We start from the raw sequence: 21677 nt of genomic DNA, 5'->3' as shown, positions 1-21677 counted from the left end.
CTTGTTTGAATGGCCATATTGCTAGCTGGTTGAAAGCTGAACCGCACCAAAGTTACGAGACTGTTGTAAGCGATCAGTAGAGAAGAAGACTTGCTCATTTAACAACAAAAAAGTCAATATTGGCTACAGGTTTATTATAGCTTTTGGTAAGATTAACTATTTTGAGGATGAAAGGGGATTCAACCTAAACACACTAATATAGCCTACTGTCATGTCCTTACTTGGCACCAGAATTCCTCCCCGACTCCTCCCTCCATCCTACCCCCCCGTCACCCTCTCACTGCCCCGAGAGAAGGAGAGTGATAGAACACTGTGTGAGAGAGGAAGAGGGAGAGAGAGGAAGAGAGAGTGAGAGAGAGAGGGCAGAGAGAGAGAGAGACAGAGAGAGAGAGAGAGGGCAGAGAGAGAGAGAGAGAGAGAGAGAGAGAGAGAGAGAGAGAGAGAGAGAGAGAGAGAGAGAGAGAGAGAGAGAGAGAGAGAGAGAGAGAGAGAGAGAGAGAGAGAGAGAGAGAGAGAGAGAGAGAGAGAGAGAGAGAGAAGAGAGAGGCAGAGAGAGAGAGAGAGAGAGGGAGAGAGAGGAGAGAGAAAGAGAGTGATAGAACACTGTGTGAGAGAGGAAGAGAGAGAGACAGAGAGAGAGAGTGTGAGAGAGAGAGAGAGAGAGAGTGTGTGAGAGAGAGAGAGAGAGAAAGAGAGTGTGAGAAATGAGAGAGATAAGAGGAGGAGGAAGGGTCGGTTAGGGTTTTCCAGTAAAGAGTACTTTCACATTCAACGGTCACTGGAGAAGAAACCAAGTATGCCGCTCGCCTAACAGAATACAGTGTCCTTCACTGAGGGACGCTCAGGGATTATTACGGGGAATGGAGATTGTAATACTTGTTTCATTATTGTCTCTGTATTGTGACTTCACCGGTAAGTTAGACTTCTGATCTAGTACAATGTTGTGATACAGGTGCTTGGTGAATTAGACTTCTGGTCTAGTACAACGTTGTGATGCAGGTACTTGGTAAATTAGACTTCTGGTCTAGTACAACGTTGTGATGCAGGTACTTGGTAAATTAGACTTCTGGTCTAGTACAACGTTGTGATACAGGTGCTTGGTAAATTAGACTTCTGTTCTAGTACAATGTTGTGATACAGGTGCTTGGTAAATTAGATTTCTGGTCTAGTACAATGTTGTGATGCAGGTACTTGGTAAATTAGACTTCTGGTCTAGTACAATGTTGTGATACAGTTGCTTGGTAAATTAGACTTCTGGTCTAGTACAATGTTGTGATACAGGTGCTTGGTAAATTAGACTTCTGGTCTAGTACAATGTTGTGATACAGGTGCTTGGTGAATTAGACTTCTGGTCTAGTACAATGTTGTGATACAGGTGCTTGGTAAATTAGACTTCTGTTCTAGTACAATGTTGTGATACAGGTGCTTGGTAAATTAGACTTCTGGTCTAGTACAACGTTGTGATACAGGTGCTTGGTAAATTAGACTTCTGGTCTAGTACAACGTTGTGATACAGGTGCTTGGTAAATTAGACTTCTGTTCTAGTACAATGTTGTGATACAGGTGCTTGGTAAATTAGACTTCTGGTCTAGTACAATGTTGTGATACAGGTGCTTGGTAAATTAGACTTCTGTTCTAGTACAATGTTGTGATACAGGTACTTGGTAAATTAGACTTCTGGTCTAGTACAACGTTGTGATACAGGTGCTTGGTAAATTAGACTTCTGGTCTAGTACAATGTTGTGATACAGGTGCTTGGTAAATTAGACTTCTGGTCTAGTACAATGTTGTGATGCAGGTACTTGGTAAATTAGACTTCTGGTCTAGTACAATGTTGTGATACAGGTGCTTGGTAAATTAGACTTCTGTTCTAGTACAATGTTGTGATACAGGTGCTTGGTAAATTAGACTTCTGTTCTAGTACAATGTTGTGATACAGGTGCTTGGTAAATTAGACTTCTGTTCTAGTACAATGTTGTGATACAGGTGCTTGGTAAATTAGACTTCTGTTCTAGTACAATGTTGTGATACAGGTGCTTGGTAAATTAGACTTCTGTTCTAGTACAATGTTGTGATACAGGTGCTTGGTAAATTAGACTTCTGTTCTAGTACAATGTTGTGATACAGGTGCTTGGTGAATTAGACTTCTGTTCTAGTACAATGTTGTGATACAGGTGCTTGGTGAATTAGACTTCTGTTCTAGTACAATGTTGTGATACAGGTGCTTGGTAAATTAGACTTCTGTTCTAGTACAATGTTGTGATACAGGTGCTTGGTAAATTAGACTTCTGGTCTAGTACAATGTTGTGATACAGGTGCTTGGTAAGTTAGACTTCTGGTCTAGTACAATGTTGTGATACAGGTGCTTGGTAAATTAGACTTCTGGTCTAGTACAATGTTGTGATACAGGTGCTTGGTAAATTAGACTTCTGGTCTAGTACAATGTTGTGATACAGGTGCTTGGTAAATTAGACTTCTGTTCTAGTACAATGTTGTGATACAGGTGCTTGGTAAATTAGACTTCTGTTCTAGTACAATGTTGTGATACAGGTGCTTGGTAAATTAGACTTCTGGTCTAGTACAATGTTGTGATACAGGTGCTTGGTAAGTTAGACTTCTGGTCTAGTACAATGTTGTGATGCAGGTGCTTGGTAAATTAGACTTCTGTTCTAGTACAATGTTGTGATGCAGGTACTTGGTAAATTAGACTTCTGTTCTAGTACAATGTTGTGATACAGGTGCTTGGTAAATTACATTCTACTGAGGTAACATATGGAATTGTTTTAAGATGGTCGGACCATTGATCATTGAGCTATTTGATTTGAGGATTATTGTAAGTACCCCCCCCAAAAAAAAATATATTTAAAAGGAAATACACATATTTAACCCCTTTTTTGGGGGGGGGCGACTTCTGGTTTATGGAGTGTAGCTGATGTAGTTGATTAACATACAGATAGATAAACATTAGACAATAATATCGTCCTGTTTGCTTTGAACAATAAAATCAACATTAACAGAACAATATAGTTTTAACTTGTCCTTGGTCTTCCAGATGCTGAGTGCCTGGTGGTCAGTCCTGCCAGGCTGGTGGTGAAGCATGGAGACCCAGCCTCCTCTAACTGCAGCTCAGATACCCCTGTAGAGATGGGCTGGGAAGCCACCCAGGGAGGGGTTGGTCTAACAGACAACAAGGTGAAGTTCCTACGCTGGAGGGTGGACAGGTGAGAGAGGCAGACACAGCTGAGACTTTTAAAACTTGTTAAAAACGTGTTAGAAAAGCCTTTAATGAATGGTTTTACTGTTTTAGACAGTTCTGGCTTCTATTTTTGATTTATTTTAAATGCACTTTAAATATTTCATTTGATTTGACAGTGTGACTGACTGGAATATCAAACCTACATGCTACACAGAAGGAGGCCAGTGTCAGAAACAGCTGGACATCACAGTTTATAGTGAGTGACATCTCTCTCTTATCTTCTCTGGTGTTTCTGAATATATTCTTAGTATGGCTCTGCACTGTTAATCACTGTGTGTTTCCATTCCTCCACAGAGCTTCCAGACAGTGTCTCCATCAGTTACAGGAAGTACCCTGGTCCGATGGTTGAGGGGGATCAGTACCTGCTGCAGTGTCTTGTCCAGAACATCGCTCCTATTGGGAGACTCACGGTGACCTTCTACAAAGTCTCTACCAATGGTGAACGGACAGTGTTATACACACAACCACTGAACAACGACATTCACCAATTGAACAATGACATGAGGCGACCGGTGAACGAGAGCTATTCCCTGCAGTTCTCCCCCACTAGTGTTGACGACGGGGCCCAGTTGTTGTGTTCAGCCATGTTGGATCTGGGACCAGAGGGACCCCAACCTCCTCCTGTAATGGACTCAAACCGCCTCAACACCAACGTGCACTGTGAGTCCTTCTGGTTCTCTGTCTACACACATTTAGTACAACAGTTAGTTAGACACCAGACGAGTCATGACGTTGACAGATGCTGTTTTCACTTCATTTTCTCTCATGAATCAACTTCTCTCCGTCCTCCTCCCTCCCTCCTTCCTTCTCTTCTAGACAAGCCTCAGATCACTAGGAGTCCTGGATGTTTCTCCATGAGCATCACGGAGGGCGACACCTTATCACTGGCCTGTAGTGTAAATGGTAACCCTGCCCCCTCGTACGATTGCATGATTGGTTGGTTGCATTCAGAAAATGTTCAGACCCCTTGACTTTTTCCACATTTTGTCACGCTACAGCCTTATTCTAAAATTTATTCAATTGTTTTTTTCCCCCCTCACCGATCTACACACAGCACCCCGTAATGACAAAGCAAAAACGGGTTTTTAGATTTTTTTAGATAAAAAATAATGATTGGGACCCATTGGGTCAGCGTTGTCTGGGTTTTGCAGGGTTATTAGGTCGTCATTGTAAATGAATTTGCTCTTAACTGACTTGCCTGGTTAAATAAAGGTTATATTAAAAATGCAGATCCTATCAAGCTCTCTCAGGTTGGATGGGGATTGTTGCCACACAGCTATTGTTCGGTCTCTCCAGGACCTCTCTGTACTTTTCTCCATTCATCTTTCCCTCTATCCTGACTAGTCTCCCAGTTCATGCTGCTGAAAAACATCCCCATAGCATGATGTTGCTGCCACCACCATGCTTCAACACAGGGAAGGCCGGTAGCCTAGTGGTTAGAGTGTTGGGAACATCACATGTCAAATCCCCGAGCTGACAAGGTAAAACATCTGTCATTCTGCCCCTGAACAAGGCAGTTAACCCACTGTTCCTAGGCCGTCATTGTAAATAAGAATTTGTTCTTAAATGACTAGTTATATTTAAAAAAAGTAATGCTGCCAGGTTTCCTCCAGACGTCGAGCCTCCACCATGCTTCACCATAGGGATGGTGATGTGACACTTGGCATTCAGGTCAAAGGGTTCAATCTTGGTTTCATCAGATCAGAGAATCTTGTTTCGAATTGTTCTGAGTCTTTAGGTGTCTTCTGGCAAACTCCAAGCGGGCTGTCATGTGACTTCTACTGAGGAGTGGCTTCCGTCTGACCACTATACCATAAAGGCCTGATTGGTGGAGTGCTGCAGGGATGGTTGTCCTTCTGGAAGGTTCTCCCATCTCCACAGAGGACCTCTGGAGCGCTGTCAGAGTGATCATCAGGTTTTTGGTCACCTCCCAGACCAAGGCCCTTCTCCACTGATTGCTCTGTTTGGCCGGGCTACCAGCTCTAGGAAGAGTCTTGGTGGTTTCAAATTCTTACATTTAGGAATGATGGAGGCCACTGTGTTCTTGGGGACCTTCAATGCTACAGATATTCTTTGGTACCCTTCCCTACATCTGTGCATCGACACAATCGTGTCTCGGAGCTCAATGGACAATTCCTTTGACCTCATGGCTTGGTTTTTGCTCCGACATGCACTGTCAACTGTGGAACTGTAAGGGTTTTCTGGTGAAAGAGAAGCGGACCAAAAAGCAGCATGGTGGTTATTCATTTTCTTTAATTTATAAAGAAACTACACATGAGATAACTAACAAAAACCCGTCCCTAAAACAGTCCTATCTGGTGCAAACACAGAGACAGGAACAATCACCCACAAACACACAGTGAAACCCAGGCTACCTAAGTATGATTCTCAATCAGAGACAACTAATGACACCTGCCTCTGATTGAGAATCATACTAGGCCGAAACATAGAAATTCCCAAAACCTAGAAAAACAAACATAGACTGCCCACCCAACTCACGCCCTGACCATACTAACTAAATACAAAACACAGGAAATAAAGGTCAGAACGTGACAGGAACCTTATATAGACAGGTGTGTGCCTTTCCAAATCATGTCCAACCAATTGAATTTACCACAGGTGGACTCCAAATTGAGTTGCAGAAACGTCTCAAGGTTGATCAGTGGAAACAGGACGCACCTGAGCTCAATTTTGTGTCTCATAGCAAAATACTTATGTAAATAAGGTGGCTGTTTTTATTTTTTTTGCTTTGTCATTATGGGGTATTGTGATGTCATTATGGGATATTGTGATGTCATTATGGGGTATTGTGATGTCATTATGGGATATTGTGATGTCATTATGGGATATTGTGATGTCATTATGGGGTATTGTGATGTCATTATGGGGTATTGTGATGTCATTATGGGGTATTGTGATGTCATTATGGGGTATTGTGATGTCATTATGGGGTATTGTGATGTCATTATGGGGTATTGTGTGTAGATTGAATCCATTTTAGAATAAGGCTGTAACGTAACATCATGTCGGAAAAGTCAAGGGATCTGAATACTTTCTAAATTCACTGCATCTCCCTTCCTCTCCTCCTCCCATCTGCCCAATCTGCCTCTCCTCTCTCCCTCACCTACTCCCCTCTGCCCCTCTCTCCCATCTGCCTCTCCTCCCTTCCTCTCCTTCTCCCCTCTGCCCCATCTGCCTCTCCTCTCTCCCTCACCTACTCCCCTCTGCCCCTCTCTCCCATCTGCCTCTCCTCCCCTCTGCCCCGTCTGCCTCTCCCTCACCTACTCCCCTCTGCCCCATCTGCCTCTCCCCCACCTCCTCCCCTCTGCCCCTCTCTCCCATCTGCCTCTCCTCCCCATCTGCCCCATCTGCCTCTCCCTCACCTCTCCCCTCTGCCCCTCTCTCCCATCTGCCTCTCCTCCCCTCTGCCCCATCTGCCTCTCCCTCACCTACTCCCCTCTGCCCCTCTCTCCCATCTGCCTCTCCTCCCCTCTGCCCCATCTGCCTCTCCCTCACCTCTCCCCTCTGCCCCTCTCTCCCATCTGCCTCTCCCTCTCCTCTCCTCACCTCCTCCCCTCTGCCCTCTGTCCCATCTGCCTCCCCTCACTTCCTCCCCTCTGCCTCTCCCTCTCCTCTCCCTCATCTGCTCCCCTCTGCCCCTCCCCATCTCCCTTCCTCTCCTCCTCCCCTCTGCCCCTCTCTCCCATCTCCCTTCCTCTCCTCCTCCCCTCTGCCCCATCTGCCTCTCCTCTCTCCCTCACCTACTCCCCTCTGCCCCTCTCTCCCCTCACCTCCTCCTCTCTCCCATCTGCCTCTCTTCTCCTGCCCTACAGTGGACTACCTGCCCATCATTGCAGGACTGGCTTCGATGGTGATCCTCTTGGTGATCTCTTGTTTCCTCTACTCTTCTTACTATAAACACAGGCGCATGAGCCATTAACAGCTGAAAATCATGTTGCCACGACCACAAGAACAAACACGTCCAACACAACGGAATGGACCAGTCCGTTATGTAGAGGAGGGGTTGGGGTCAGAGCATGTGGAATCCTGATGAGTGGGTGTGGCTCTCCACTTCCTTTATGTAGAGGAGGGGTTGGGGTCAGAGCATGTGGAAGAGGAGGGTCCTGATGATCTGTGGCCTCCCACTTCCTTTATGTAGAGGAGGGGTTGGGGTCAGAGCATGTGGAATCCTGATGAGTCTGTGGCTCTCCACTTCCTTTATGTAGAGGAGGGGTTGGGGTCAGAGCATGTGGAATCCTGATGAGTCTGTGGCTCTCCACTTCCTTTATGTAGAGGAGGGGTTGGGGTCAGAGCATGTGGAATCCTGATGAGTGGGTGTGGCTCTCCACTTCCTTTATGTAGAGGAGGGGTTGGGGTCAGAGCATGTGGAATCCTGATGAGTGGGTGTGGCTCTCCACTTCCTTTATGTAGAGGAGGGGTTGGGGTCAGAGCATGTGGAATCTGCTGATGAGTGGGTGTGGCTCTCCACTTCCTTTATGTAGAGGAGGGGTTGGGGTCAGAGCATGTGGAATCCTGATGAGTGGGTGTGGCTCTCCACTTCCTTTATGTAGAGGAGGGGTTGGGGTCAGAGCATGTGGAATCCTCTCTCCACTTCCTTTATGTAGAGGAGGGGTTGGGGTCAGAGCATGTGGAATCTGATGAGTGGGTGTGGCTCTCCACTTCCTTTATGTAGAGGAGGGGTTGGGGTCAGAGCATGTGGAATCCTGATGAGTGGGTGTGGCTCTCCATCCTTTATGTGAGGAGGGGTTGGGGTCAGAGCATGTGGAATCTGATGAGTGGGTGTGGCTCTCCACTTCCTTTATGTAGAGGAGGGGTTGGGGTCAGAGCATGTGGAATCCTGATGAGTGGGTGTGGCTCTCCACTTCCTTTATGTAGAGGAGGGGTTGGGGTCAGAGCATGTGGAATCCTGATGAGTGGGTGTGGCTCTCCACTTCCTTTATGTAGAGGAGGGGTTGGGGTCAGAGCATGTGGAATCCTGATGAGTGGGTGTGGCTCTCCACTTCCTTTATGTAGAGGAGGGGTTGGGGTCAGAGCATGTGGAATCCTGATGAGTGGGTGTGGCTCTCCACTTCCTTTATGTAGAGGAGGGGTTGGGGTCAGAGCATGTGGAATCCTGATGAGTGGGTGTGGCTCTCCACTTCCTTTATGTAGAGGAGGGGTTGGGGTCAGAGCATGTGGAATCCTGATGAGTGGGTGTGGCTCTCCACTTCCTTTATGTAGAGGAGGGGTTGGGGTCAGAGCATGTGGAATCCTGATGAGTGGGTGTGGCTCTCCACTTCCTTTATGTAGAGGAGGGGTTGGGGTCAGAGCATGTGGAATCCTGATGAGTGGGTGTGGCTCTCCACTTCCTTTATGTAGAGGAGGGGTTGGGGTCAGAGCATGTGGAATCCCACTGATGAGTGGGTGTGGCTCTCCACTTCCTTTATGTAGAGGAGGGGTTGGGGTCAGAGCATGTGGAATCCTGATGAGTGGGTGTGGCTCTCCACTTCCTTTATGTAGAGGAGGGGTTGGGGTCAGAGCATGTGGAATCCTGATGAGTGGGTGTGGCTCTCCACTTCCTTTATGTAGAGGAGGGGTTGGGGTCAGAGCATGTGGAATCCTGATGAGTGGGTGTGGCTCTCCACTTCCTTTATGTAGAGGAGGGGTTGGGGTCAGAGCATGTGGAATCCTGATGAGTGGGTGTGGCTCTCCACTTCCTTTATGTAGAGGAGGGGTTGGGGTCAGAGCATGTGGAATCCTGATGAGTGGGTGTGGCTCTCCACTTCCTTTATGTAGAGGAGGGGTTGGGGTCAGAGCATGTGGAATCCTGATGAGTGGGTGTGGCTCTCCACTTCCTTTATGTAGAGGAGGGGTTGGGGTCAGAGCATGTGGAATCCTGATGAGTGGGTGTGGCTCTCCACTTCCTTTATGTAGAGGAGGGGTTGGGGTCAGAGCATGTGGAATCCTGATGAGTGGGTGTGGCTCTCCACTTCCTTTATTATGTAGAGGAGGGGTTGGGGTCAGAGCATGTGGAATCCTGATGAGTGGGTGTGGCTCTCCACTTCCTTTATGTAGAGGAGGGGTTGGGGTCAGAGCATGTGGAATCCTGATGAGTGGGTGTGGCTCTCCACTTCCTTTATGTAGAGGAGGGGTTGGGGTCAGAGCATGTGGAATCCTGATGAGTGGGTGTGGCTCTCCACTTCCTTTATGTAGAGGAGGGGTTGGGGTCAGAGCATGTGGAATCCTGATGAGTGGGTGTGGCTCTCCACTTCCTTTATGTAGAGGAGGGGTTGGGGTCAGAGCATGTGGAATCCTGATGAGTGGGTGTGGCTCTCCACGTCCTTTATGTAGAGGAGGGGTTGGGGTCAGAGCATGTGGAATCCTGATGAGTGGGTGTGGCTCTCCACTTCCTTTATGTAGAGGAGGGGTTGGGGTCAGAGCATGTGGAATCCTGATGAGTGGGTGTGGCTCTCCACTTCCTTTATGTAGAGGAGGGGTTGGGGTCAGAGCATGTGGAATCCTGATGAGTGGGTGTGGCTCTCCACTTCCTTTATGTAGAGGAGGGGTTGGGGTCAGAGCATGTGGAATCCTGATGAGTGGGTGTGGCTCTCCACTTCCTTTATGTAGAGGAGGGGTTGGGGTCAGAGCATGTGGAATCCTGATGAGTGGGTGTGGCTCTCCACTTCCTTTATGTAGAGGAGGGGTTGGGGTCAGAGCATGTGGAATCCTGATGAGTGGGTGTGGCTCTCCACTTCCTTTATGTAGAGGAGGGGTTGGGGTCAGAGCATGTGGAATCCTGATGAGTGGGTGTGGCTCTCCACTTCCTTTATGTAGAGGAGGGTTGGGGTCAGAGCATGTGGAATCCTGATGAGTGGGTGTGGCTCTCCACTTCCTTTATGTAGAGGAGGGGTTGGGGTCAGAGCATGTGGAATCCTGATGAGTGGGTGTGGCTCTCCACTTCCTTTATGTAGAGGAGGGGTTGGGGTCAGAGCATGTGGAATCCTGATGAGTGGGTGTGGCTCTCCACTTCCTTTATGTAGAGGAGGGGTTGGGGTCAGAGCATGTGGAATCCTGATGAGTGGGTGTGGCTCTCCACGTCCTTTCCTACCGCTCCCTCACAGAATGGAAGCAAGTTCCCGTAGCAATGTTCCAACATCTAGTGGGAAGCCTTCCCAGAAGACTGGAGGCTGTTATAGCAGCAATGTTCCAACATCTAGTGGAAAGCCTGAAGAGTGGAGGCTGTTATAGGCAATGTTCCACATCTAGTGGAAAGCCTTCCCAGAAGAGTGGAGGCTGTTATAGAGGTTCCAACATCTAGTGGAAAGCCTTCCCAGAAGACTGGAGGCTGTTATAGCAGCAATGTTCCAACATCTAGTGGAAAGCCTTCCCAGAAGAGTGGAGGCTGTTATAGCAGCAATGTTCCAACATCTAGTGGAAAGCCTTCCCAGAAGACTGGAGGCTGTTATAGCAGCAATGTTCCAACATCTAGTGGAAAGCCTTCCCAGAAGACTGGAGGCTGTTATAGCAGCAATGTTCCAACATCTAGTGGAAAGCCTTCCCAGAAGACTGGAGGCTGTTATAGCAGCAATGTTCCAACATCTAGTGGAAAGCCTTCCCAGAAGACTGGAGGCTGTTATAGCAGCAATGTTCCAACATCTAGTGGAAAGCCTTCCCAGAAGACTGGAGGCTGTTATAGCAGCAATGTTCCAACATCTAGTGGAAAGCCTTCCCAGAAGAGTGGAGGCTGTTATAGCAGCAATGTTCCAACATCTAGTGGAAAGCCTTCCCAGAAGACTGGAGGCTGTTATAGCAGCAATGTTCCAACATCTAGTGGAAAGCCTTCCCAGAAGACTGGAGGCTGTTATAGCAGCAATGTTCCAACATCTAGTGGAAAGCCTTCCCAGAAGACTGGAGGCTGTTATAGCAGCAATGTTCCAACATCTAGTGGAAAGCCTTCCCAGAAGACTGGAGGCTGTTATAGCAGCAATGTTCCAACATCTAGTGGAAAGCCTTCCCAGAAGACTGGAGGCTGTTATAGCAGCAATGTTCCAACATCTAGTGGAAAGCCTTCCCAGAAGACTGGAGGCTGTTATAGCAGCAATGTTCCAACATCTAGTGGAAAGCCTTCCCAGAAGACTGGAGGCTGTTATAGCAGCAATGTTCCAACATCTAGTGGAAAGCCTTCCCAGAAGACTGGAGGCTGTTATAGCAGCAATGTTCCAACATCTAGTGGAAAGCCTTCCCAGAAGACTGGAGGCTGTTATAGCAGCAATGTTCCAACATCTAGTGGAAAGCCTTCCCAGAAGACTGGAGGCTGTTATAGCAGCAATGTTCCAACATCTAGTGGAAAGCCTTCCCAGAAGACTGGAGGCTGTTATAGCAGCAATGTTCCAACATCTAGTGGAAAGCCTTCCCAGAAGACTGGAGGCTGTTATAGCAGCAATGTTCCAACATCTAGTGGAAAGCCTTCCCAGAAGACTGGAGGCTGTTATAGCAGCAATGTTCCAACATCTAGTGGAAAGCCTTCCCAGAAGACTGGAGGCTGTTATAGCAGCAATGTTCCAACATCTAGTGGAAAGCCTTCCCAGAAGACTGGAGGCTGTTATAGCAGCAATGTTCCAACATCTAGTGGAAAGCCTTCCCAGAAGACTGGAGGCTGTTATAGCAGCAATGTTCCAACATCTAGTGGAAAGCCTTCCCAGAAGACTGGAGGCTGTTATAGCAGCAATGTTCCAACATCTAGTGGAAAGCCTTCCCAGAAGACTGGAGGCTGTTATAGCAGCAATGTTCCAACATCTAGTGGAAAGCCTTCCCAGAAGACTGGAGGCTGTTATAGCAGCAATGTTCCAACATCTAGTGGAAAGCCTTCCCAGAAGACTGGAGGCTGTTATAGCAGCAAAGTGGGGACCAACTCCATATTAATGCCCATGATTTTGGAATGAGATGTTCGTGTCCATATACTTTTGGTCATGTAGTGTATCTGGTTACACTTGCAGACTGGCGCAAAATTAAATACTACACTTCTCAATTGCAGATCATGTTAATTTCAGTATTTATTAACTTGCATCGTCTAATTCACTCAGTGATCATAAAGTACCAAATAACAGGATATGTGTGCAACGAAAGCACTATTATATCTGTATGCACATGTGTGTGTAGATTAATGCATTTATTTCGTATATATTCTCCAATAAAGAACCGTTTTGAAGTACTCAGAAGGTGTACTCAATCAGCTTTTTGCTCCGTGTGCGCCCTCCTGTGGCTGACGCTATAGATTACATGTGTGATTATAAACAGAATGTACCTTAACGTTTTGCTCTAGAAATAAATAAACATTCCACAGAGATTAAAATGAACTAAGTCTAAAAATATAATATGTTTTACTTTCACGGTGAATTATCAGGACCCTCTGCTTCTCGAAGACTCCCAAACCCATCTCTGTCGCACGATTTCCACGTCACAGTACCGCGCAGACCGGAAGCAACAGATCTTTCCAGAAAATACTTCTGAGCTGAAGCAACGAGTATAGTATAGTGCGGCGGGTTCTCTGGCAAGCTTAGCTCACATTTTCAACAGGACCAAAGTTGACATTTTTCTTTTTTTTTCACGTTATTTCCATTTCGTGTGCCGTTGTTGCGTGGACTTCCCGCGGAAAGAGAAGGAGCGAGAAGATGACGTCCAGGACTATTGATTACAGTGTGTGGGACCACATCGAAGTATCGGATGACGAGGACGAGACTCACCCCAATATCGACACGCCGAGCCTCTTCCGATGGAGGCATCAGGTAGCTATGACAACGGGCGACGTGTCTTCACTGAAATAATAACACAGAAATAGCTAACGTACATGACTAGTTGGCCAGCTAGCGACAGTAGCTATGTCAGCATTACATTTACATTTACATTTAAGTCATTTAGCAGACGCTCTTATCCAGAGCGACTTACAAATTGGTGCATTCACCTTATGTCAGCAAACACTAGCTAGCTAAATTATTAGCCATATAAATCAATACTCAACCGGCTAATCTAGTGACTAAGGTTAATCTAACTGGCTAAAGTGTTAGCTTTAGCTGGGCTTAAGTCTGGTCCAGGGCGTTAACTAGGCAAGGCTTTCAACATTTGGGCTTTACAGTAGTAGCCTAGTTGCTCAATAAGAGTTTGTCCACAGCTCTGTCTCTCTCTCTGTGTCTGCCTTTCCTTCTTGTCTCTCTTGGTCAATGAGAGTTTCTCCACAAAGCCTGTGATTCACCTTAACCTTGGCGAGCTACATCAAACTAATCCAGCAGAATTGTGCTCGGTACAATATCTTGCCTTGGACATGATTATTTTCTTCTTCTTTGGGATTTGGTTGGCGGATTGCATCCAACGTTTACGTTGCATACACCGCCACCTACTGTACTGGAGTGTGAGGCCAGTCACAACCTGCCTACGTTAAATATCTTCATTAGTCCTGTTCCTCTAAGATTTCTGGTTAGCTAGCTAATAGGTAACATTTTAAAGAACAACAATGTTACTATCTCCCACCCCTTTCTCCTCCCTCCTACACCCCTCCACCCTTCCTCTCCTCCCTCCTACACCCCTCCACCCTTCCTCTCCTCCCTCCTACACCCCTCCACCCTTCCTCTCCTCCACCCTTCATCCTTCCATGTTCCTCCCATCTTCAATCTCTCCTCCACCCTCTCTCTGCCGCTCTAATCTTCCACTACGCCCCCCTCAACCCTTCTCCTCACTCCACCCTTCCTCTCCTCCCTCCTCCACCCTTCCTCTCCTCCCTCCTTCACCCTTCCTCTCCTCCCTCCTTCACCCTTCCTCTCCTCCCTCCTTCACCCTTCCTCTCCTCCCTCCTCCACCCTTCCTCTCCTCCCTCCTCCACCCTTCCTCTCCTCCCTCCTCCACCCTTCCTCTCCTCCCTCCTCCACCCTTCCTCTCCTCCACCCTTCCTCCACCCTTCCTCTCCTCCCTCCTCCACCCTTCCTCTCCTCCCTCCTCCACCCTTCCTCTCCTCCCTCCTCTCCACCCTTCCTCTCCTCCCACCCTTCTCCCCTCCACCCTTCCTCTCACCCCCTTCCTCCCTCCACCCTTCCTCTCTCCCTCCTTCACCCTTCCTCTCCTCCCTCCTCCACCCTTCCTCTCCTCCTCCCTCCCACCCCCTCCTCCCTCCCACCCTTCCTCTCCTCCCTCCTCCACCCTTCCTCTCCTCCCTCCTCCACCCTTCCTCCTCCCTCCACCCTTCCTCTCCACCCTTCCTCTCATCCCCCTCTTCTCCCCTCCACCCTTCCTCTCACCACCCCCTTCTCTCCCTCCACCCTTCCTCTCACCACCCCCTTCTCTCCCTCCACCCTTCCTCTCACCACCCCCTTCTCTCCCTCCACCCTTCCTCTCACCACCCCCTTCTCCCCCTCTACCCTTCCTCTCACCACCCCTTTTCTCTCCCTCCTCCCTTCCTCTCATCACCCCTCTTCTCTCCCTCCACCCTTCCTCTCCTCCCTCCTCCCTCTCACCACCCCCTTCTCTCCCTCCACCCTTCCTCTCCTCCCTCCTCCCTCTCATCACCCCTCTTCTCCCCCTCCTAGGCGCGTGTGGAGAAACAGGTGGCCTTCGAGGAGAAAGGAGAGGAGCTGGAGAGGAACATGGCAGAGTGTAAGAGATGTCTGGAAGAGGTGCAGTACAGAGTGAAGGAGTTAGAGGAGGAAGGAAAGAAGGAGGGAGAGGAGGAGAGGAAGACGGCGCTGAGCAAGGCCCAGGCCGAGGAGAAGAAATACAGAAAGGATCAACGCTTGTGGGAGAAGAAGATGGAGGAACACCGGAGAGAGGAGAAAAAGATGCCTTGGAACGTTGACACGCTCAGCAAAGAGGGATTCAGCAAGGTGAGATATTGAGGCCGTAGCATTTCGCTACACCTGCTAAACATGTGTATGTGACAAGTCAATTAGATTTGATTATAGATACACCACTCCCTCAACAAAGAGGGCTTCAGCCAGGTGAGATAGAGATACACCACTCCCTCAACAAAGAGGGCTTCAGCCAGGTGATATAGAGATACACCACTCCCTCAACAAAGAGGGCTTCAGCCAGGTGATATAGAGATACACCACTCCCTCAACAAAGAGGGCTTCAGCCAGGTGAGATAGAGATACATCACTCCCTCAACAAAGAGGGCTTCAGCCAGGTGAGATAGAGATACACCACTCCCTCAACAAAGAGGGCTTCAGCCAGGTGAGATAGAGATACACCACTCCCTCAACAAAGAGGGCTTCAGCCAGGTGAGATAGAGATACACCACTCCCTCAACAAAGAGGGCTTCAGCCAGGTGATATAGAGATACACCACTCCCTCAACAAAGAGGGCTTCAGCCAGGTGAGATAGAGATACATCACTCCCTCAACAAAGAGGGCTTCAGCCAGGTGAGATAGAAGATACACCACTCCCTCAAGGAAAGAAGGGCTTCAGCCAGGTGAGATAGAAAGATCACACACTCCTCAAGTTTCCACTGCTTCAGCCACTGAAATATATCTTATTCTACCACTCCTCTCAACAAAGAGGACTTCCTCCAGGTGAGATAAAGATACACCACTCTTCTCTCTCTGTTATACAAAGAGGGCTTCAGCCAGGTTTTGTAGATAAACACAAGAGATATCAAACACTTTGGTGAGTTTCAACAAAAGGGCTTCAGCCAGGTGATATCTGTATACACCAATATAATCAACAAATAATATCTTCAAACCATTTGTTATATCTGAATTCTATGCATTCTCTTCTGTCTGTTATAACATACACTTCTCTCTCTGTCTGTTATAACAACACTTCTCTCAACTACTGATGTCAACACTTTCTCTCTGTCTGTTATAACAACACTTCTTGTCTGTCTGTTATAACAACACTTCTCTCTATAACCCTTCTCTCTCTCTGTTATAACAACACTTCCTCTCAGAGTCTGTTATAACAAAACTTCTCTCTCTGACTGTCTGTTATAACAACAGGAGAAACTCTCTCTTTTGTCTGTTATAACAAAGAGATCAAACTTCTGTCTGTTTAACAACACTTCTCTCTAAACTGTCTGTTATAACAACTGTTCTCTCTCTCTGTCTGTTATAACAACACTTCTCTCTCTGTTATAACAACACTTCTCTCTGTTATAACTCTCTGTCTGTTATAACAACACTTCTCTCTCTCTGTTATAACAACACTTCTCTCTGTCTGTTATAACAACACTTCTCTCTCTCTGTCTGTTATAACAACACTTCTCTCTCTGTCTGTTATAACAACACTTCTCTCTCTGTCTGTTATAACAACACTTCTCTCTCTCTCTGTCTGTTATAACAACACTTCTCTCTCTCTGTCTGTTATAACAACGCTTCTCTCTCTCTCTCTGTTATAACAACACTTCTCTCTCTCTGTCTGTTATAACAACACTTCTCTCTCTGTCTGTTATAACAACACTTCTCTCTCTCTGTCTGTTATAACAACACTTCTCTCTCTCTGTCTGTTATAACAACACTTCTCTCTCTCTGTCTGTTATAACAACACTTCTCTCTCTCTGTCTGTTATAACAACACTTCTCTCTCTCTGTCTGTTATAACAACACTTCTCTCTCTCTCTGTCTGTTATAACAACACTTCTCTCTCTCTGTCTGTTATAACAACACTTCTCTCTCTCTCTGTCTGTTATAACAACACTTCTCTCTCTCTCTGTCTGTTATAACAACACTTCTCTCTCTCTCTGTCTGTTATAACAACACTTCTCTCTCTCTGTCTGTTATAACAACACTTCTCTCTCTGTCTGTTATAACAACACTTCTCTCTCTCTCTGTCTGTTATAACAACACTTCTCTCTCTCTCTGTCTGTTATAACAACACTTCTCTCTCTCTCTGTCTGTTATAACAACACTTCTCTCTGTCTGTTATAACTTCTCTCTCTGTCTGTTATAACAACACTTCTCTCTCTCTCTAACAACACTTCTCTCTCTCTCTGTCTGTTATAACAACACTTCTCTCTCTCTCTGTCTGTTATAACAACACTTCTCTCTCTCTCTGTCTGTTATAACAACACTTCTCTCTCTCTCTGTCTGTTATAACAACACTTCTCTCTCTCTCTGTCTGTTATAACAACACTTCTCTCTTAATGTCTGTTATAACAACACTTCTCTCTCTCTCTTTATAACAACACTTCTCTCTCTTCTGTCTGTTATAACAACACTTCTCTCTCTGTCTGTTATAACAACACTTCTCTCTCTCTGTCTGTTATTGTCTGTAACAACAGTCAGAAGTCCTGTCTGATAACAACACTTCTTCCTGGTGTCTGTTATAACAACACTTCTTCCTGGTCTGTCATGTTATCGACCTGGAGGTGGATGAGGTGATAACAACACTTCCTGGTTATCTGTCTGTTATAACAACCTGGAGGTGGAGGAGGTGTTATAACAACACTTGACTTCCTGTCTGTCATCATGTGAATCGACCTGGAGGTGGAGGAGGTGGGGGGGGGGTGACTTCCTGGTTATCATGTGTATCGACCTGGAGGTGGAGGAGGTAAGGGGGGGACTTCCTGGTCATCATGTGTATCGACCTGGAGGTGAGGGGGGGGGGGGGGTGACTTCCTGGTCATCATGTGTATCGACCTGGAGGTGGAGGAGGTGAGGGGGGGGGGTGACTTCCTGGTTATCATGTGTATCGACCTGGAGGTGGAGGAGGTGAGGGGGGTGACTTCCTGGTTATCATGTGTATCGACCTGGAGGTGGAGGAGGTGGGGGGGGTGACTTCCTGGTTATCATGTGTATCGACCTGGAGGAGGGGGGGGTGTTTCACAGATATTGTGTGTGTCATGTTTACATCTTTGTGTGTGTGTGTGTGTGTGGTGTGTGTGTAGAAACATGGTTTGATGGATCAGGTAGCCCATCAGACCATAGTGATGCAGTTCATCTTAGAGTTGGCTAAGAGCCTGAAGATCGACCCTCGAGGATGTTTCAGAGAGTTCTTCCAAAAGATCAAGGTGTGTGTTGCCTTTTGTTCATTTAAAAGGCCGATATTCAATCAGAGACGCGTTATTGTATTACAGACAGAAACGCTGCACATATCGGGTCAAGTGGAAATGACCTTTTTAAATGAAAAGCCTTGTTTTCTAGTCGATAACGACTCCTTTGATTGAATCCCGGCTTTATGAGTTGATGTTTTAACTTCACGCGTGTATCTACTGTGTACACTGACACCTCTGTCTCTCTCTCTCTCTGTCTGTCAGACTCTACTGTGTAACACTGTATATATCCTCTGTCTGTCAGACTCTACTGTGTACACTGACACCTCTGTCTCTCTCTGGTTATCTGTCTGTCAGACTCTACTGTGTACACTGACACCTCTTCTGTCTGTCTGTCTGTCAGACTGTGTACACTGACTCTGTCTCTGTCTGTCAGACTCTACTGTGTACACTGACACCTCTGTCTGTCAGACTCTGTCTCATCTCTGTCTGACTCTCTGTGTGTCAGACTCCTGGTCATCATGTGTATCGTGTGGACACTGACACCCTGTCTCTCTGTCTGTCAGACTCTACTGGTGACACTGACACCCCTGGTCATCATGTCTGTCAGACCTGGAGGACTGACACCCCTCTCATCTGTCTGTCAGACTCTACTGTGTACACTGACACCTCTGTCTCTCTGTCTGTCAGACTCTGTGTGTACACTGACACCTCTCTCTGTCTGTGCCTCTGTCTGTCAGACTCTACTGTGTACACTGATCTGTCTCTCTGTCTGTCAGACTCTACTGTGTACACTGACACCTCTCTCTCTGTCTGTCTCTCTGTCTGTCAGACTCTACTGTGTACACTGACACCTCTGTCTCTCTGTCTGTCAGACTCTACTGTCTCTGTCTGTCAGACTCTTTGATGTACACTGACACCTCTGTCTCTCTGTCTGTCAGACTCTACTGTGTTTAACTGACACCCCTCTCTCTGTCTGTCAGACTCTACTGTGTACACTGACACCTGTCTCTCTCTCTGTCTGTCAGACTCTACTGTGTAACACTGACACCTCTCTCTCTGTCTGTCAGACTCTACTGTGTACACTGACACCTCTGTCTCTCTCTGTCTGTCAGACTCTACTGTGTACACTGACACCTCTCTCTCTCTCTCTCTGTCTGTCTGTCAGACTCTACTGTGTAACACTGTCTCTCTCTCTCTCTCTCTGTCTGTCAGACTGCCGACCAGCCCTATCAGGAGGCCTTTACTGATGAGCTGGAGTCCTTTAAAGAGAGAGTTCGAGGCAGAGCTAAGATCAGGATACAAAAGGTCATTTTCCCTCCATTTTGTTTTTCTCTCTTGCTTCAAGGTGTTTAGAGGTGTTTTTATGGAAGTGGGAGAAGTTCAAAGCGATATTGAATCCAAAAGCATTCTGACGTTCACACTTTTAGCTCAGTTGGTAGAGCATGGCGCTTGTAACGCCAGGGTAGTGGGTTCGATCCCCGGGACCACCCATACGTAGAATGTATGCACACATGACTGTAAGTCGCTTTGGATAAAAGCGTCTGCTAAATGGCATATATTATTATTATTACTTTTCTGGTCCTGATGAACCGAATACTAAAATACATACATACAGTTGAAGTCAGAAGTTTACATACACTCATGTTGGAGTCATTAAAACTTGTTTTTCAACCACTCCACAAATTTCTTGTTAACAAACTATAGTTTTGGCAAGTGGGTTAGGACATCTACTTTGTGCAACGACACAAGTCATTTTTCCAACAATTGTTTACAGATGGATTATTTCACTAATAATTCACTGATTCACAATTCCAGTGGGTCAGAAGTTTACATACACTAAGTTGACTGTGGATGTATTTCAAGGCCTACCTTCAAACTCAGTGCCTCTTTGCTTGACATCAAGGGGAAATCAGCCAAGACCTTTGTGGACCTCCACAAGTCTGCTTCATCCTTGGGAGAAATTTCCAAACGCCTGAAGGTACCACGTTTATCTGTACAAACAATAGTATAAACACCATGGGACCACGTAGACGTCATACCGCTCAGGAAGGAGACGCATTCTGTCTCCTAGAGATGAACGTGCTTTGGTGAGAAAAGTGCAACTCAATCCCAGAACAACAGCAACGGACCTTGAAGATCCTGGAGGAAACAAAAGTACAAAAGCATCTATATCCACAGTAAAACTAGTCCTATATCGACATAACCTGAAAGGTCGCTCAGCAAGGAAGAAGCCACTGCTCCAAAACCGCCATAAAAGACAGACTACGGTTTGCAACTGCACATGGGGACAAAGATCGTACTTTTTGAAGAAATGTCCTCTGGTCTGATGAAACAAAAATTGTTCGGCCATAATGACCATCGTTATGTTTGAAGGAAAAAGGGAGGCTTGCAAGCTGAAGAACACTATCCCAACCGTGAAGCACGGGGTGGCAGCATCATGTTGTGGAGGTGCTTTGCTGCAGGAGGGAATGGTGCACTTCACAAAATGGAAGGAATCATGAGGATGGAAAATTATGTGGATATATTGAAGCAACATCTCAAGACATCAGTCAGGAAGTTAAAGCTTGGTCGCAAATGGGTCTTCCAAATGGACAATGACCCCAAGCATTGTTCCAAAACGGTGACAACATGGCTTAAGGACAAAGTCAAAATTTGTGGGCAGAACTGATAAAAGTGTGTGCGAGCAAGGAGGCCTACAAACCTGACTCAAGTTACACCAGCTCTGTCAGGAGGAATGTGCCAAAATTCACCCAACTTATTGTGGGAAGCTTGTGGAAGGCTACCTGAAACATTTGACCCAAGTTACACTCAATTAGTATTTGCCTTTAAATTGTTTGTGTAAACTTCTGGCCCACTGGGAATGTGATGAAATAAATCAATCATTCTCTCTACTATTATTATGACATTTAACATTCTTAAAATATGGTGATCCTAACTGATCTAAGACAGGACATTTTTACTAGGATTAAATGTCAGGAATTGTGATTTATGTATTTGATTAAGGTGTATGTAAACTTCTGACTTCAACTGTACATAGAGTGAAATATGAGGCAAAAGGTTCAAAATGAAAAGAATAAACTCATTGTTAAAGGCTATGGAGGAGTATGAGGAGGAGGAGAGACAGAACAGACTGGGGCCAGGTGGACTGGACCCTGTGGATGTCTACGATACTCTGCCAGAGGTAACACACACACACAGAGAGAGAGAGAGAGAGACACACACACACACGCACAGCACACACACAGAGAGAGACACACACACACAGCACAGAGAGAGACACACACACACACGCGCGCACACACACACACACGCACACAGACACACACACACACACACACACACACACACACACACACACACACACACACGCGCACAGAGAGAGACACACACACACACACACACACACACACACGCGCGCACACACACACACACGCACACACACACACAC

General features: G+C 46.7%; 2 protein-coding genes across 2 annotated transcripts in view; both read left to right on the top strand.

Moving 5' to 3' along the window:
• The first annotated feature begins 765 nt into the window (after positions 1 to 765).
• LOC124019557 lies at positions 766 to 7196 on the top strand. The gene is made up of 6 exons (XM_046334922.1): positions 766 to 912; positions 3053 to 3221; positions 3373 to 3452; positions 3551 to 3916; positions 4073 to 4159; positions 7090 to 7196. The coding sequence occupies exons 1-6, from the start codon at positions 861 to 863 to the stop codon at positions 7194 to 7196; spliced, it is 861 nt and encodes a 286-aa protein (XP_046190878.1). The 5' UTR covers positions 766 to 860.
• Positions 7197 to 12113: 4917 nt separating this feature from the next.
• LOC124019556 (hsp90 co-chaperone Cdc37-like) overlaps positions 12114 to 21677 on the top strand; it is an 11066-nt gene continuing 1502 nt past the window's right edge. Inside the window, exons 1-6 of the mRNA XM_046334921.1 lie at positions 12114 to 13041; positions 14830 to 15123; positions 17588 to 17611; positions 18122 to 18244; positions 19442 to 19534; positions 21321 to 21410. Coding sequence (XP_046190877.1) covers positions 12928 to 13041; positions 14830 to 15123; positions 17588 to 17611; positions 18122 to 18244; positions 19442 to 19534; positions 21321 to 21410 — 738 coding nt within the window. The 5' untranslated portion in view covers positions 12114 to 12927. The remainder of the gene's footprint in view (positions 13042 to 14829; positions 15124 to 17587; positions 17612 to 18121; positions 18245 to 19441; positions 19535 to 21320; positions 21411 to 21677) is intronic.

This window comes from Oncorhynchus gorbuscha, unplaced genomic scaffold (genome assembly GCF_021184085.1).
Source record: "Oncorhynchus gorbuscha isolate QuinsamMale2020 ecotype Even-year unplaced genomic scaffold, OgorEven_v1.0 Un_scaffold_631, whole genome shotgun sequence".
NCBI lineage: Eukaryota > Metazoa > Chordata > Actinopteri > Salmoniformes > Salmonidae > Oncorhynchus > Oncorhynchus gorbuscha.
This window is presented reverse-complemented; position numbering and strand designations above follow the sequence as displayed.